Raw genomic sequence first — 15419 nt, 5'->3', positions numbered from 1 at the left:
TTCTCTGATTGGGAGGATGGCTGTGTTGCTTTGATTGAGAGTGATGTTCACAGTTTTCTGATCAGACTGTGGTTGTTGATATCAGGGGGATGTTGGACCTCCAGGTCTGTCTGGTAAAGAAGGCCCTTGGGGAGCCCTTGGGGAAAATGGTGAAAGGGGCCCCAAGGGGGAGAAAGGCCACACTGGACTAATGGTGAGCACACTTGTACTCCTTGAGAGTTTGCCACAGTTTTGTGTTAGGTATTTTCGCCAATGACACAGCATACTCCACACATCCAAAATGTTTGGATTTGAGGACCACACTGCTGAACTGGGTAACACATTTCTTCATTATCATGAAGACGCATGCAGTATTTCATTTTCACTCTACCACACTTACACTGTATTGCTGCAGTAAATACTCACTAAAGCATTAAATGTGTGGAAATCTGACACTGAAAATAGTCCCAGATAAATACCCTATTTACTCCTGTTTGAGTAATGTTGACAAAATCTAGAGTGCCCAGCTGTTTTAGGAAGCTACCAAGTCTTTTTTTAAAAATAAAACCATGCTCTATTTTTGGGAACCTGACCATTGATGAGTAGAAACTGTTTGTGATGTCAAGTTCATCCTCTTGAACAGGGTGAACCAGGGCTGATGGGTGACGTAGGACCTGCAGGTCTGGCAGGGTTACCGGTGAGTTTGTTGCTGTGAATGACATGCTGCTCTCAGCCGCCTTTAAATGAACCTTTACTTAAACTTATTCCATCTAATCTATCAATCCATCTGAAAGATAGTGTTTGTTTGTTTGCTTGTTTATTGTGCTTACTTCAGGGAATTACTGGTTCGAGGGGATCCCCGGGACTAGATGGACCTCAGGGTCAGAAGGTAATATTAGTTTCCTTTAGCTGCAAGCTGCTGTCATACACGCATTGTTGCTAATAAATGTTGCATTATAGTACATTAAGACAAAATATAGCAAGGTTTTTGTCAAAAGTTCCACTTGTGTCACATTAAACTGATGAACTGATTACTGTCACAGTTTACAGGAAACATGTTCACCTCTCTGGATCTTATATCTCTTCTTGTTTTTGTTTTTGTTTTGGTTTTTTTTTTAAGTTTAAAAAAAACAAACATCTTTTTTCACTCTTGCTTAAAAAAAACCTCTCAGAATTTAGTGTCATAAGAAAATGATTTTATAATCCAGGAAAAAAGCTCTTGTAGAGTGGACTTTTGCTACGGTTTTCATGGTGGAGAAACAATTTAGCCGCTGCCGACAGAGAGGAAGAGGGACTAATCAGAAGTGGTGTTCAGTAATCACCACCTGATTGAGAGGACCCCTGCTTGCCCGGCCACGCACTGTACTCTTTCTAATGTACCTTCTTTTTTAAATATATATACAGTTCATCACCTGCAGTGCTCTGCCTCAATCAAATCAGTAAAATCTGAATAAATGTCACAGGAATGGCATTAAAGGTTTTCCGTCTCTCCAGGGAGTGTCTGGCCCTCTAGGAATGACTGGAACTCCAGGGTCAGGAGGCCCTCAGGTAAACGCTGATTTTATTTTTATACAGCAGTCTGCAGCTGCAGAATATGACAAAAGTAATGCATTTGCTTTCTGTTGGTCTTGTACATAGGGAATAATTGGTGTGCGTGGTGTCAGAGGAGACATGGGGGGCCTGGGACCTCCTGTAAGTATTCTCATGTATCAGAAAGTTTTTGCCTGTGCAGATTTTCTTGTATTGCTGATGGAAGCAACATTTTGAAATGCATGATGTCCCCTTTGTACTGTCACAGCAGTAAATTAAGTGCTCATATGAGGACTACATTTTGAAGTGATGGAGAGAAAAAATAGCTAAAAACAGTGGTATTTAAGTCACAAGAGGGTGGTGTACAGCTGATGAAAGAATACAAAAGACACACTGAGTTTAAACTGCATCATTTTGTCTTTTCATCTTCTAACAACTGAAGCTCTCATAATATATATATATACATGTATATATATAAAAAAATCTCACAGCAACATACATGTAAGCCAGTGTAAGAAAGTGCATCTAGTCCATCCACCATGGTTTTAGCCATCATCTAGGAATGTCACTGTTGGCCAGTCAATCACTTTGGTGGAGCCTGAATTTTTCCAGTAACCACCAGAGGTTGGTATTAATGGTTCTTAGTGAAATTTCTCACCAGATATTGAATGGATTGCCATGAAATTTTGGTTTAGATATATATGCCCCCCCCCAAGAATCAACTACAATAACTTGTGATTCCCTGACTCATCATCTAGTGCCAATGGTAGGTCAAACTTTGTCCAATACTTTGGACTGTGATTAAACAATTGTAAAACAAGTATTTTACAAGTCTAATTACAATTGAATCAGTCACCAAGCACCTCACTCTAAAAGCTGATTTTGATTTCATTTACTTTAAGTAAAATCAGATTTTAAGCCTGGACTAAATGCAAAAACAAACTGCCTAATAGCATGTCAAGGCGATTGTATCACATTTATGTGATGTCTGCATGGCAGGGTTCAATAGGACAAGTTGGACCTCAGGGAGACCAGGGAGCTAAAGGGGAACCGGGGCCACAGGGACTGAAGGGAGATCCAGGAGCTCCGGGTCCACCAGGGGAACAGGTTAGCGAGGTTTCCATGTTATACTTATAAATTGTATGGCATTGAGAAATCCACCTTATATGCATGTCTGCATGGTGATGCATGTGATAAATACATGTCAGTGCAAATATCCATAAAACTACCTGATTGGTATGAATTATCTGTGTAGGGTGATGATGGTCTGCCAGGAATCCGAGGTCCTCCAGGTCTGCCAGGACTTGAGGTGAAAGCTAAACCACTACTGAGTATCATAAACACTTTCTCTGCTGCAAATTTCCACTACGGAAGACGACTTTTTCATTTTCGCTTTATTCATGCCTCTTCCTTTTCGGTTTTAGGGGCCTTCCGGAGAGATGGGGCCCCAGAGTCCCCCTGGTTCCGCAGGGGCTCCAGTAAGTGTGTGGATGTCTTACAGCAGCACAGAAACTCTGTGAATGATGAAATCATATTTTGCCTTTAGCAGCTGGTCTCTAATTGTACCATTAGTCTGGTAGTGATTATTTATTGATAAAAAGCAATCAAAGCAGTGTGTGTGTGTGTGTGTGTGTGTGTCCTATCCTAACAGCAAAATGATGTACAATTATTGCTGCTTTGCAGGGAGTGCAAGGAAGACCAGGCCCCGAGGGGAAGCAAGGCATGAAGGGGGAGAAGGTAAGATCCTCATGTTACAAAGTGATCTGTTGTCTGTATGCATCTGCATATTTAATTTGAAAAAAATATTTGTTGAAATATTATTGCTAAGAAAGTAAAAATCATGTGTTACATTTCAGAGTAATCACTGAAATATATAAACATGAAATGGAAACAAGTTAAAGGAAATCGGTAAAATACATTTATTTTCTTGTTGATGGGAAGACTGCCTTCATGGTTTTGTTAAATATGAACTTACTGCCGGTGGTCACATTGTTTACAGTAGGTTAGCATAAATACTGGAAACAGGAAGAAAGCTAGCCTTTATACAGAGCCAGTTTCCCCAAGTGACTAGCATTCATTTTTATCCTACAGACATGATGGTGCTATGAATCACAAAATCTAACCCTCTGCAAGAAAATAAATAACCATTTCCAAAATGACTAACCGTTTCTTTGAAGTCTGTTCCCCCCTCCTACATGCAATTTACGGTTCACTTATAACACTATGACGAATGAAATGTAAATCTTCACAATGACGTTGTCAAAAGTGGCAGTTTCCATACCAGGAGGGGACATCTGACATCTGATGATTTTAATCCCCAAAATAGCCTTTATGCCAGTTACAGAATTCTCCATATGCAGTCTACCTTAATGTAGGAATATCTCAAAACTCCACTTGGAGCATTTCCGAACAGTGTTATTTGACTTTTTTTTTTTTTTTTTTTAACTTATCAGTTTGTGTTTTACCCCTACAGGGAGAGGATGGCAAAAATGGCTCACCAGGGAAGGCGGGTCATGTTGGAAGGAGGGTAAGAGCTTTTTGAGTCTTGTGAAAGAAAATAAGTAATATAAAAATTCAGCAATAAGCAATTAAATAAAATCCACAATAAAATAAAAAATAAATCTAAAATTGGGATGAATCCAAAAAGGTTGATATTCTGTCATTTTTGTAACACTAATGCTATAACTTTTTGAGAACTTAGTGACAAAAGAGTCTTTGTTTCGTATGAATGAACAAGAATTTTCAGGCAGATATTGTAGCATGTATGCATGGGATAAAGTCGGAAGTGGGAAACAGCAACTCTGACAGCCACTGCACATTTTCATACATAACGCATTTGGTTGTTTCATGTGTGTGTTCCTTCATGCTTTCTGTTGCCTAATTTAAAAACATGGCAAACTTGTCCACAGGGAAAACGAGGCAAGGCCGGAGTCAGGGGGACCAGAGGGGACAGAGGACCCAAGGTGAGATATATGGAAACAAGGCCACAGGCTTTGTGTTCATCTGGTTTAATTATGATGTATGAACCTACAGTAGATCGTGTTTTGTTATTTAGGGGGAAAAGGGAGACATAGGACACACTGGAATCCCCGGGTGGCCAGGGCTCATCGTAAGTCAGTTTATTTGTTCACCTCCATCCATTCAGACATTTTGTTTTTTAATCGTAGCCATACATGTTCACACATTGGATTTGAAATTGCCTATTCAGCAATTTGTCCCATTCAATGATTGGGAGAGAAGAGATCAATGATGTAATGAATTTCACAATTAAAATGCGTTTTAGTCAGTAAATTGATATCCACCTCATATATGTTTTTTTTTGTCACCAAGGGAATCCCAGGATTACGTGGAGAGCCGGGGGATCAAAGTGAAAAGGGGAAAGAGGTAAACGTTTTGTTAAAGTAATTCTAGCTTCATTTGGTTAATGGTTTATCCTCAGTAAAAAGTAGCCCTACTTCTGTTTTGCGTTTCCCAAAAGAGGTGTAGTGTATTTTTATTCTCTCAAGACAACCAGGACTGTTTGAAAATGAAGAAACATTTTTAGTGATGTTACAACCCGGCTCAAAGGCTGCAACCAAGAACGGGAGCAGAGACGAGGATAACTCCAAAATAAACAAAATTTATTAAGTATTATAACAAATCGCCAAATAATAGTAACAATAATCAGTGTCAGTATCAGTAGTGTAGGCGTGCATGGTGATGTGTGACTGTATGGATGCAAAACCAAATAAACAAGATAACAAAACGAAAGAGCCTGCAACACCGCAGCACTCAAATGGTGCGTGTGGACAGATGAAGGAGTAGAGAGAGACTGAGGACCAAAGGCCTTTTCAAGGCACTGCACCGGGCCCAGGTGCAGCTCATCAGCTGTGGACGACCCCTGCAAGACAGAACACAAAGAGGAATCACAGCACAGCTAGTGGCGTGGAGGGGTCGTCACAGTGAACAGTGAAGATTTTTCATGGAATAGTATTTTTGTGTTGGTTCATTCAGAAATGGCTTATTACAGTAAGTTAACTAATCTGAAACATGTGCTTTTTGTTGTAACTTACAGCAACCATGGGCTGATAACTGCATCATAACCAATAAATAATAACATGGGTTTGATCACCTGAAGGCCGTTTGATTTTTCAAAGCAGTGGTCTGTCCCACCTCTTCATGAGAGTGGCACATAGCTGAACTTGATGCATACATGTGGATCCTTAATAGGGACTGATAGGGTTAACAAGCAGGAATTAGATATAATATTAGTGCTGAGCTGTGATTATGCTCAGGCTCTTTTTCACATTGTTTGTGTCCTCAGGGTGAGAAAGGAGACTCAGGACTGCCTGGACCACCTGGAGCTGATGGCATGAAGGTAGGAGCTGTGGAGATAATCTGCAAAACAAATAATGATAATGTTTTGGCAGCAACAGCATCTTACTTTACCATTATTCATAGTTAAGAAGTAAAACATATCCCTGGACATATTGATTATCATGTGTTGGTATTATGATGGCACTAGTACGCTCACTTATGCGAAAAGGAAACTGCTTGATCATAAGTTATCATCATTAGAAGAAATTATATCATTTAATGATTAGCGAACTTGCTTTTGCAGGCACAGTAGATCCTCTAGTAAAGGTAAACTAACTGAAATTGTAAGGACAGTTACTGTGAAGGAAATTCAAGTGGTAAGATGGTCTTCTGATTTAATATATATAAACCGGGCATTAGCACAACGTCATGCATTTGAGTAATGCAGTTTTTGTCCAACAGACTTTAAGTCTACTTTTGCAATACCTATAATGTAAATGTTTTTTTGTCTTTTCTTGTTACTGTCACTGCCAGAGTATAGAGAAAAGTCAAGTGTGTGGCCATTTTGGAGGATCTGCTTTGTGGTGCTGTTGAATTGCAACACGTGTTATTTTGTACACATTATATATATATATTTCAATATATTTTTATTGGCCAGAGCGCTTTTGTAACAGTAGCTGTGGAGGTGTTTGAGACATTTTGTCACGGTTGTGTAGAAAACTGCATGACACACAGTAGAAAACTCCAAGAGGTTCATGTCCTGAGTTGCTCTGAGAGGGGAGTGCTTATCCACGTGGTCCTTCGATTTTGGTCCTCAGCCACACACCCACTTTTTTTTCCAGAATGTTGATGAATTTAAGCTTCCCACATGCTGACTGCTTAGTATTCGCTGCTTTTGTTGGTTGGGTTGGTTAGGATCAGGGCAAGAATAACAGGGTAAGCCAATCCCAGACAGTGTTGGGCAGGTCAGTCTGTCCTTGAATAAGAAAGCTCCTTCAGCACATCATCACAATAGTAATTTTTGGCAAGATAAGTTAAAAGTTTAAAATGTCTGGGTGAGATGACTTTTTCTAACACATTTCATTTTCTTTCTTTTTTTCTTTTGCAGGGTATTCGTGGTCCTGTTGGGTTGCCAGGACCACAGGGCCTGAAAGGAGAGCAGGTGCACAAAATTAAGATTGTTGTTTGTACTCTTATTTTCCCTCTTGAGTTTTGAAGCTTCAATTTTGACTTGATTTGAATGTCTTTACTTCTCTCTCCCTCTTCTTCTCTTTTAGGGACATATTGGTCTACCAGGATCGAGGGGTTTACCGGGCATGCCAGGACTGCCTGTAAGTTTCATGGAGATTTGGTTATTCAGCATTATTATTATTTAACATATTTTATTTATTGTACTTTTTGGTTGCTGGCTGTTATATCCATCTTCAACACTTTAACTTTAATGTTGTTTATGATTTTGGTGATTTTTTACACACAAAGTTTATTCAGGCTATGTATTTTCCACTTCAGGGATATTATATATTTTGAATTTAGGCAAATTTCTCTGTCACTCAGATACTTTTACCCAGATCATTACTGAAAAATAGAAAATGGCACAGAAATGGAACGTGTGATGGAAATGATATTGTTTTATAACTCCAGTCATTCCCGTAAAGTGTTATCCGTCAGCCAACAAATCTTTTCTGCAGCTGCCAGTCTGTTGAATCATTCACAGTTCAGCAGTACATAATGATTGTGTTCAACCCACTGCATCTTAGGGGAAAATCCATTGACTCAGGTTATAAAATCTGCAAAGCTATGGCTGATGGGTTCTTAATGCAGCAGATAAAAGCATTCTGAAGCTCTTTGTTGATAAATTCACTTCACACTTGAAAATCACACTAATGCCCTTTTCTTTTCCTGTTCTTTCCTCTTTTGCAGGGTTTGTTTGGATTGAAGGTACGATATGGTCAAATCAAGCATTCTTGTCCTGACACATCAAACACTGCAGCTCTTACTCAACATTATCTGAAGAGAGTGGCACGGAACACTCTTTACACCAGGATCTTTACATTTGTTGTGGTTTATGTTGATGTCATATATAATCATAAAGCTGTCACACTTTAGAGTTGGTGTTAGAATGTAATGGGATTTTGCAGCAGTCTTTATTTCCATATCAATGCGCTTTATGATTAATGGTGTGGCATTGCTGTGCAGAACAGCACAGGCTTGTATGTTGTGCTTATCACGTTTTCTTCTCCCTGCAGGGTTTGAAAGGCTACCAAGGTTTGCCTGGTCTACCCGGCAGGAGGGGGCTCCCAGTAAGCTTACAACAGAGGAAATGAAAATCTGAATTAGAGTTTGATTGGTTAATAATGAGCTTATCACTTAAACGGTATAAATAACATACATCCAAATTGTATACATTTATGCAAAGTTTTCTACAGCAATATATCAATCTTTTGCTGTAACTTAAGTTATAGTGTTAGATGTAATGACACTTTTAATGAGTCTGGATCAAATACTGATATGGTAGATTGTGTGTACCTAATTTTTATCACTTTTTTGTGGTTTAGGGCCCACCTGGGGTTCCTGGACCCCCAGGACAGTCACTGAATATAACGCTGACTCAACTTAAGGCAAGTCATTTGTGTATTATTGTCCATTTAAAGTATTTAGCTGAATGCAAGGTTGCAGCTGCTGAACCGTTTTTTATATGAACATGTGTCTACATCAATATAGATAGATCCATAGACATGAAATAGAGAAAACTTAACATACAAATCAAACTGAATGAATCAAACTTTTTTTTCCCTTAAATTCTCTTTCCTCGTGCAGAGTCTGATGTATGTGTCAGACAAGCCCAACTATCCTCTGATCCAGACTCTGCTAGATTCTCTGCAGCAGGAGCTCCGGCTGCTGGTGGACCCTCCTGACGGCAGCAAGGAGCATCCTGCCACCACCTGTCTGGAGCTCTGGCTCTGTCACCCTGAATACAGCAGCGGTCAGTTCCTGAAACAGTGAAATATCAGTAAAACTATGTTGAGATCTCTCTGTCACATGTGTGCATTTTCCAACATGTGAGCTTCTCCATACTCTGACATAATAAATTTGCTTGGCAACATTAGCTATCAAATATTACTAGTTTGAGAATTTTTGCGATAAAATACAAACATATTAATACCGATAATAATAACTTATTATTATTATACTTCGATAGATTATGCACAGAAGATTGTATATTATCACACTGGTTATGTTAAAATTCTGATAAATTCCAAAATTTGCTTTCGACTCAGTGTTGATGAATTGAAACTTGAAATTTGAGCACTTCCTAACCTTTCTCTGCAGGAATGTATTACATTGACCCCAACCAGGGCAGCCCTGCTGATGCTCTGCTGGCCTACTGCAGCTTCTCATCCACATCAAAACAGACCTGCCTTCATCCTCAGGACTCACAGGTATGAAGACATCACCAGTGAAAGGCTACAGAAAATTGCACTCTCTGGATTAGTGGTGTGCCTGTTAACTTTACGTAGTCTTGTTCTGTGACCAGAATCTTAATTTGATAAATTATCAATTAGCTCACAGTTTGGAAATGATGACTGAGTCTATTGCAGTGATGACTTGAACTTGTGACACACAGTTGTGTCACTTTCAAGGAGAATTCAGTATTTTTCCAGCCTAAATCTTAATGTGGTAGTTAGGACACTGTTCAAACAGTATTAGCTGTTAACTCATTTCATTCACTGTCTTTACTTCTGAGATCCACTCACTCACTCACATTTCTATTTTCTTCTCAGCTCCTTCCCTACTCATGTTACTGTTAGCTTACACTGTGTTTTAGCATTGTATCATTATCTTGTAATTACTGCTTGTGGCCTGTGTAGCTGCCATCATAATGGTGTTGTCATTTTGGTCTTTCTGGTAAAGAAGACTTAGATCTCAAGAGACCATCCTGAGTAAATCAAGCTAAATCAACTGTTAATAAACCTAATAATACTGTAGTAAAGTGGAATAAGGGTAGCATTTGCAGTTTACTAGAGAAATTATGACTTTTGCTGCTTAACCTTTTGAAATACGAAAATAAGGTATTTGGTAATTCTATTTGTTGTGCTGTTTTACTAAAACTATTATTAAAAAATATTTATAGAAATGTTGTCATCCTACGGAAAGAAGGAAAGCAAAGTAGCTAAATGAAAGACAACATTCCTCCAAAGGATTTCAGGACGATCAGGACATGGATATTATTATTCCCATTCTGCAGTGCAGATTGTATAACAGCACACCCCTCACCTCCACTCTAATACAGTAAATAGTACAAAAGGAATTGATTCCCTCAACCATAGAATAATATGAATTGGTCTCAGGTAGCATGCAGTGGATGCATATCACGCTAGGGTAGTCAATTTACTTCTGGTTCACGCTTGAGCTGCATGCTAATCCAGAGTTCATCAGCAGCTGTCTGAACATCGCTGACATGTGCTCATATGAAAGCAGGACTTCCATTTAAATGTGCAAATGTGTGCCTTCTTTTCTCCGCCTGCAGTTGACAATGAAAGCCTGGATGGAAGAATTTTCTGAAGAAGGCTCTTTTCAGTGGCTCAGCAGGCTGGAGCAGGGGTTTCAGGTGAGTGAATCCCTCTCAAGAGAGCAAGTCACTGATTAGTATGTCCATTAAAGCTACACTCATTGACTTTATTGGACACTCTAACATATCTATAAAATATCAAGACTGTAAATGCGCCATCAATCCAAAACGAGATCTAAATGTGGCTAAATGTCGAGGCTAAATGTCTGCACCGGCTCAAATCGTTAATAATAATTACATTCTTACTCCTTTCCTATCAGTTTTACTATCCAGGTGCTAATGTGGTCCAGATGCGTTTTCTGAGGTTACACAGCAGCACTGCCATTCAGAACATGACCTACTCCTGTCATCCAGGACACAGACTGGGCCAGACAGACAGAGATGTCAAGTTCCTCACTGACACAAGGAAGCAAAGTTACCTTGGAGCACTTCAAGATTGTGTGGTACATTTTTTTTTTTTTTTTTACATCTTCCTTTTCTGCTGTGCTCTTGAGAAGTTGAGACTCTATGAGTCGTGCAGCTGTTATTATTATATAAAATCTTGTTGAGGAAAAATGTCAGCTGGCCTGGGATTTCTCTGTAACATCTAACTTTTTCCAACCTCATTGTATTTACTCATTTACTTTTCACAGCAAATTAAATAGCAATTAAATATAAACAAAATATATTCTGTTTTCTGTCTGACAGCCGGGAGAGGAGACCATTTCTGGACCTCGAGAGTCTGTGTTCGAGTTTGAGGACCTCCAGCTGCTTCCTCTGAGAGACATAGCAGTAATGGGAGGTGAAAACTTTACACACCACTTTGGCTTCACTGTCGGGCCTGTCTGTTTCAGCTAGAGCATGCTAGAATGGTGAGCCGTCCCAGAAGACTCGCAGGTCCAGGACACAAACCTCTATTCAAACCATTGGTCCCAAGAGGAGAGCAGGAACAGCGCTTCAAATTCACGAAGATGTCACTTCCTTTTCCTCTTGTTTTGAGAGAATTGATCTCTCAAGTTAAGTTACTCTATATTCCCGAATTCGAGAGAACACAAGACATTCATCATGGAGAAGTCATTTTTGTTTACAGAGACATTTATCTTATATTGAATAATTTAAAAATGTATGTTTTTTATCCTTTATACAATGTTTTTTTTCTAATTGATTTTTGGTATGTGCTTTCGGGCTTCTGTCATAGCCAAATCTATTGTGTATATAAAAGTCAGGCTGTCCTAACTGACCTCTTAACAATGTGTTCTGCATTGGGGACACAGCTACTGTCGTCCCATTGGCTGTATGTGACCGGGCCAGTAAACTGTTCGCTACTTTTAACTGGAAGTGAACTCAGATGTCACTTGTCACTGTCTCAAGGTGCTGACCAACATTTATTTAATCCCAAAAAACAAAAGAACTGTTTTATTGTTTTATGCTTACTTGATGTCGTCTGTTGTCAACTGCACGACCAAATTTCCTCATTTTGATAAAATATAAACTTAGTTCATAGTTTTTACAGTTTCATATAATTGTATGCGTTTTATATCTCAGGAATGATACATTAATGATACATACATGGGCACTGAAGCTGCTGTTTCCACAGTAGGTCGGTCAGTTTTGTAGTTTAGCGTTAAACAAGGGTTAAAGTTGCAATTTGGAAATTTAGGAAATCCTCTGTTAGTAATGACGCCAGCAGTCGTTAAATGAACAGCAGTCACTATCCTGCTGCTCGTACTCCTTGGGCACAGGCGAGCATCACCATAGTCCTGAGCAATACTAATTGCTGGAAAATAAATTATATTTGCAGTAATTTTACTGTAATCTTATTTGAACTGTGGTTTGCCATTTGCAACTTATGTTACAAAGCAACCAGTGCTAGCTAAGTTACATCGACCTGGCTGACCATAGATTGCTTTCTCAGTAATATTTTTAATAGCACAATACTATATGAGTGGATTTATTGATTTCCTAATTCCTTCACCAGAAAGTCAGTGCATCGTCAGTGCAACACAAAATGTAAATTGCTTCACATTTTTACATATAGAATCCTTAAAGGTACACTATTTGTCACATGCTGTTTATGAACACACATTTAAAGGTACAGTAAGTGTGACAGATAGTTGATTGCTCAGTGTCTGTACTTCATGTGTTGGGAATGAGATTTAACAATCAACTGTCCTTCTCCAAAACTGTTGACAGCCAGAGACATCCTAAAAACAGTAAAATAAGGAAATACAGATAGAGGGAAGGGTTTCTGCAGATTCAGACACTGCCACACAGTTCTATTGGGTCATCAGTGATGTGTGAGATTGATTGTTTTGAGCAGTCGGTAAGAAAATCCTGCATAGTAAACCTTTAAGAAATGTTAGTGTTTGGAAATGGTAAAGGATAAATCCTTGAAAAGAACTAAACCAACTTTGCATAAGTCCTAATAGTGAGTATTTAAAGCATGATGTGTTCTTTTCCTCTGTGCCATATAGCTCCATTGTTGTCCAAAAACTGTTCAAAACATAAAAGAAAGAGAGACACTGACACTGGATGACATGTTCTTTAATCAAACTGTAACAACATATTGTGAGCTTTGCATTTTTAGGCGGAACCAGTGAGCTTGGGAATGAATGTCTCATACAGGGCAGGGAAATCGATGTGAGAGATGGACTAAAGCATTGATTTTCTCTTTCCATGAGATTTATTGAAGATAAGAATACAAAATAATTACACCACCTTTGTCTTTGAAAGTGCAGAACTCCTGCACACTGTGATCAAAAATGTAAAGTAGTATTAGCTGTAGGTCTTCATCTGATATTAAACAATAATGCAAAATAGGCACATGGAGCATCAATCAGTCACCAAAGGACAAAACGCAGAAGCACCTGAGATGATTAGATATTCAACACCCTGTCAAAATTTATGTATCAAAAGACAAATCAACACATTTGATTGCTTTAAAAGAATGAAAGGAAAATAAAATAGAGGAACGAATTTTTCTTCAATCTCCAGTACCAGCATTTTACAACAATTTTAGGACATTCCACTCTCCTACATTATTTATTGTTTTAAAAAGAGAAATCTTAAATTTAACTATGTTGAGGAGATTATTTTTTTTTCTCTTATTTTCACGTAAACCAAAGACTTGAGTTAAGTACTCAGACCTATTTCCTCCCAGGAGATTGCTGTAATTTCTTTCACTGTACTGTAAAGATTAATCTTAAGTATGGCTGTAGAGAAAATGCAAAAGTACTACCCAGGACCTGCAGACTTTCTTTGGCCCCCTGATGAAAAATAAATGCTTATTACCATCCCCTTAACACTGAATAATTGCTTTCAACCTGAATTTCTGCTTCATTTAATCTAAGAAGTGCTTGGGTCTAGGAAAAATAAGCAAGTCTTGTAACTTCTCAGCAGAATCAGGATTTGGTGTTTGTATCCAATGGCAGTCAGCAGTGAGTGGTGAGTAGTTTGTTGCACAGTCTGTCGGGAGTAGAAGATTCATTTGAGTGAGATCTCAGGGAGTTTATGTTGAGAACAGAGTCTACTGGCTCATCCAAAACATCAGCTTTGCAGCTTGGAAAAACCAAAAGCAAAATTTTGTTATTTTATACCAAATTCCCATTTTACTGCTTGCGAGTTGTCCGTGAGCTCGAGGTGTACCACTGCTATATAAGAGGGAAGAGATTTATTTAATCCTAATCTCAACCAGACCAATTGGAATTTACAGCCACAGGTTTGCATTTCTGGCCTGGTGTTTAATGTTCAGTGTTCTTTTTGTATTCAGATTTGTCATATCCTCTTACTATATGATTGCCTTAGCTGGCTGAGACAGATGATTATTACTTTATTTGTTTTGTACAAATTATCATGTTCAAGAATATTCAATGACATGCTGGACATATATCTTGTGTGATCCCTCCATCAGCTCATTCAAAGAATTGTCATCTGACTTAAAATAAATAATATTTAAAAAAAACAAGAGAATGTTGACTGAGTGTCTTTCATCATTAGTTTTTTGCTAATAGACTATAGCTAAAGTATTGGACCGATTAAGGTTTGACCAGATGATTTCTTTAGAAGAAGAGTCATTGGATCATCTAAAGTATGCATGTGCCAAATTCACTGCAACTGTTGTTTAGACATTTCACTCAAAACTACAACTGTCAATTTCATGGTGGCACAAGGGATCACCAGTCATCAGATTTCATTCTCTGTGGACCGTGATTGTCTGCAAAAATTCACCTTAAATCATCCAGCTGGTCTGATATTTCAGTTTGGAACAAAATGGTGCAAAACAGCTGAAAGACAGGCTGACACTGAAAGCCCTGAGAGCCAGCATATCTAAAAGTATTCATTTAAACGCATGGTTGGCATGTGAAAGGTCACATCATACACATCATATTTACATTTGACCTACCATCTGTCCTAACTGGACTTATGCAGTAGTACAATGTGTGTCAACAGACAGGATCTTGCAATGGTCTTTTAGGGGATTCAGGCACCTCCTCCTGTGCCTGTGGCAAGTCCACCCTGTTGTTACCCCTCGTATTCACCATGTTCATCCCCTACCACAGTATAAAATAGCAGGCCAGGTAAAGACCAAAAACAGACTCATCACTTAGGTTTCTGGTACCTGATCAGCTTTGCCTCAGAAGCTGCATGCCAAGAGACTGCCAGATACCCAAGCCTCCAGCTGCAGGACTTATCTACCGTATGTCACTGAGTCATTAAGATAAGTTCATTACAGAAGATGACATACTGGTAGTTTAACTGGAGATTGTATTTAAATTTCAAATAATAAGGTTTGTTGAGTTTAATATCACTGTGTATCTTTGTGTTTTGTTATACAGTGTTTCTTGGTTTTGTTCTTATTTGGTCTCATAGTTTCTTTAAAATTTCCTAGACAGGAATTAACATGTAACTGCAAATTCTTAGAAAGGTACTTTCAGATGTTTGCATAATTTGGTCACATTAGGTAATATTACATCAAACAGTTAAAGAATTGTCAACAAAAAATTCAGAATATGTTCAAGTGATACACCTTCAATTAATTAATTCCAATTAATTGCTAATGCAACCT

The 15419-nt window shown here is 38.5% G+C and overlaps 1 protein-coding gene across 1 annotated transcript in view; it reads left to right on the top strand.

The window, feature by feature from the left end:
* Positions 1 to 14320, top strand: part of si:ch211-196i2.1 (collagen alpha-1(I) chain) — an 85309-nt gene extending 70989 nt beyond the window's left edge. The window contains exons 45-68 of the mRNA XM_046374762.1: positions 86 to 193; positions 623 to 676; positions 815 to 868; positions 1474 to 1527; positions 1618 to 1671; positions 2509 to 2616; positions 2765 to 2818; positions 2934 to 2987; positions 3193 to 3246; positions 3983 to 4036; positions 4419 to 4472; positions 4565 to 4618; positions 4840 to 4893; positions 5813 to 5866; positions 6914 to 6967; positions 7083 to 7136; positions 7726 to 7743; positions 8052 to 8105; positions 8361 to 8423; positions 8623 to 8788; positions 9136 to 9245; positions 10334 to 10414; positions 10636 to 10818; positions 11063 to 14320. Coding sequence (XP_046230718.1) covers positions 86 to 193; positions 623 to 676; positions 815 to 868; positions 1474 to 1527; positions 1618 to 1671; positions 2509 to 2616; positions 2765 to 2818; positions 2934 to 2987; positions 3193 to 3246; positions 3983 to 4036; positions 4419 to 4472; positions 4565 to 4618; positions 4840 to 4893; positions 5813 to 5866; positions 6914 to 6967; positions 7083 to 7136; positions 7726 to 7743; positions 8052 to 8105; positions 8361 to 8423; positions 8623 to 8788; positions 9136 to 9245; positions 10334 to 10414; positions 10636 to 10818; positions 11063 to 11212 — 1797 coding nt within the window. The 3' untranslated portion in view covers positions 11213 to 14320. The remainder of the gene's footprint in view (positions 1 to 85; positions 194 to 622; positions 677 to 814; positions 869 to 1473; positions 1528 to 1617; positions 1672 to 2508; positions 2617 to 2764; positions 2819 to 2933; positions 2988 to 3192; positions 3247 to 3982; positions 4037 to 4418; positions 4473 to 4564; positions 4619 to 4839; positions 4894 to 5812; positions 5867 to 6913; positions 6968 to 7082; positions 7137 to 7725; positions 7744 to 8051; positions 8106 to 8360; positions 8424 to 8622; positions 8789 to 9135; positions 9246 to 10333; positions 10415 to 10635; positions 10819 to 11062) is intronic.
* The last annotated feature ends 1099 nt before the right edge of the window (positions 14321 to 15419 follow it).

Source organism: Scatophagus argus, chromosome 20 (assembly GCF_020382885.2).
Source record: "Scatophagus argus isolate fScaArg1 chromosome 20, fScaArg1.pri, whole genome shotgun sequence".
In the NCBI taxonomy this organism is placed as follows: domain Eukaryota; kingdom Metazoa; phylum Chordata; class Actinopteri; family Scatophagidae; genus Scatophagus; species Scatophagus argus.
The sequence above is the reverse complement of the archived record's forward strand: the minus strand, read 5'-3'. Positions and strand labels throughout refer to the sequence as shown.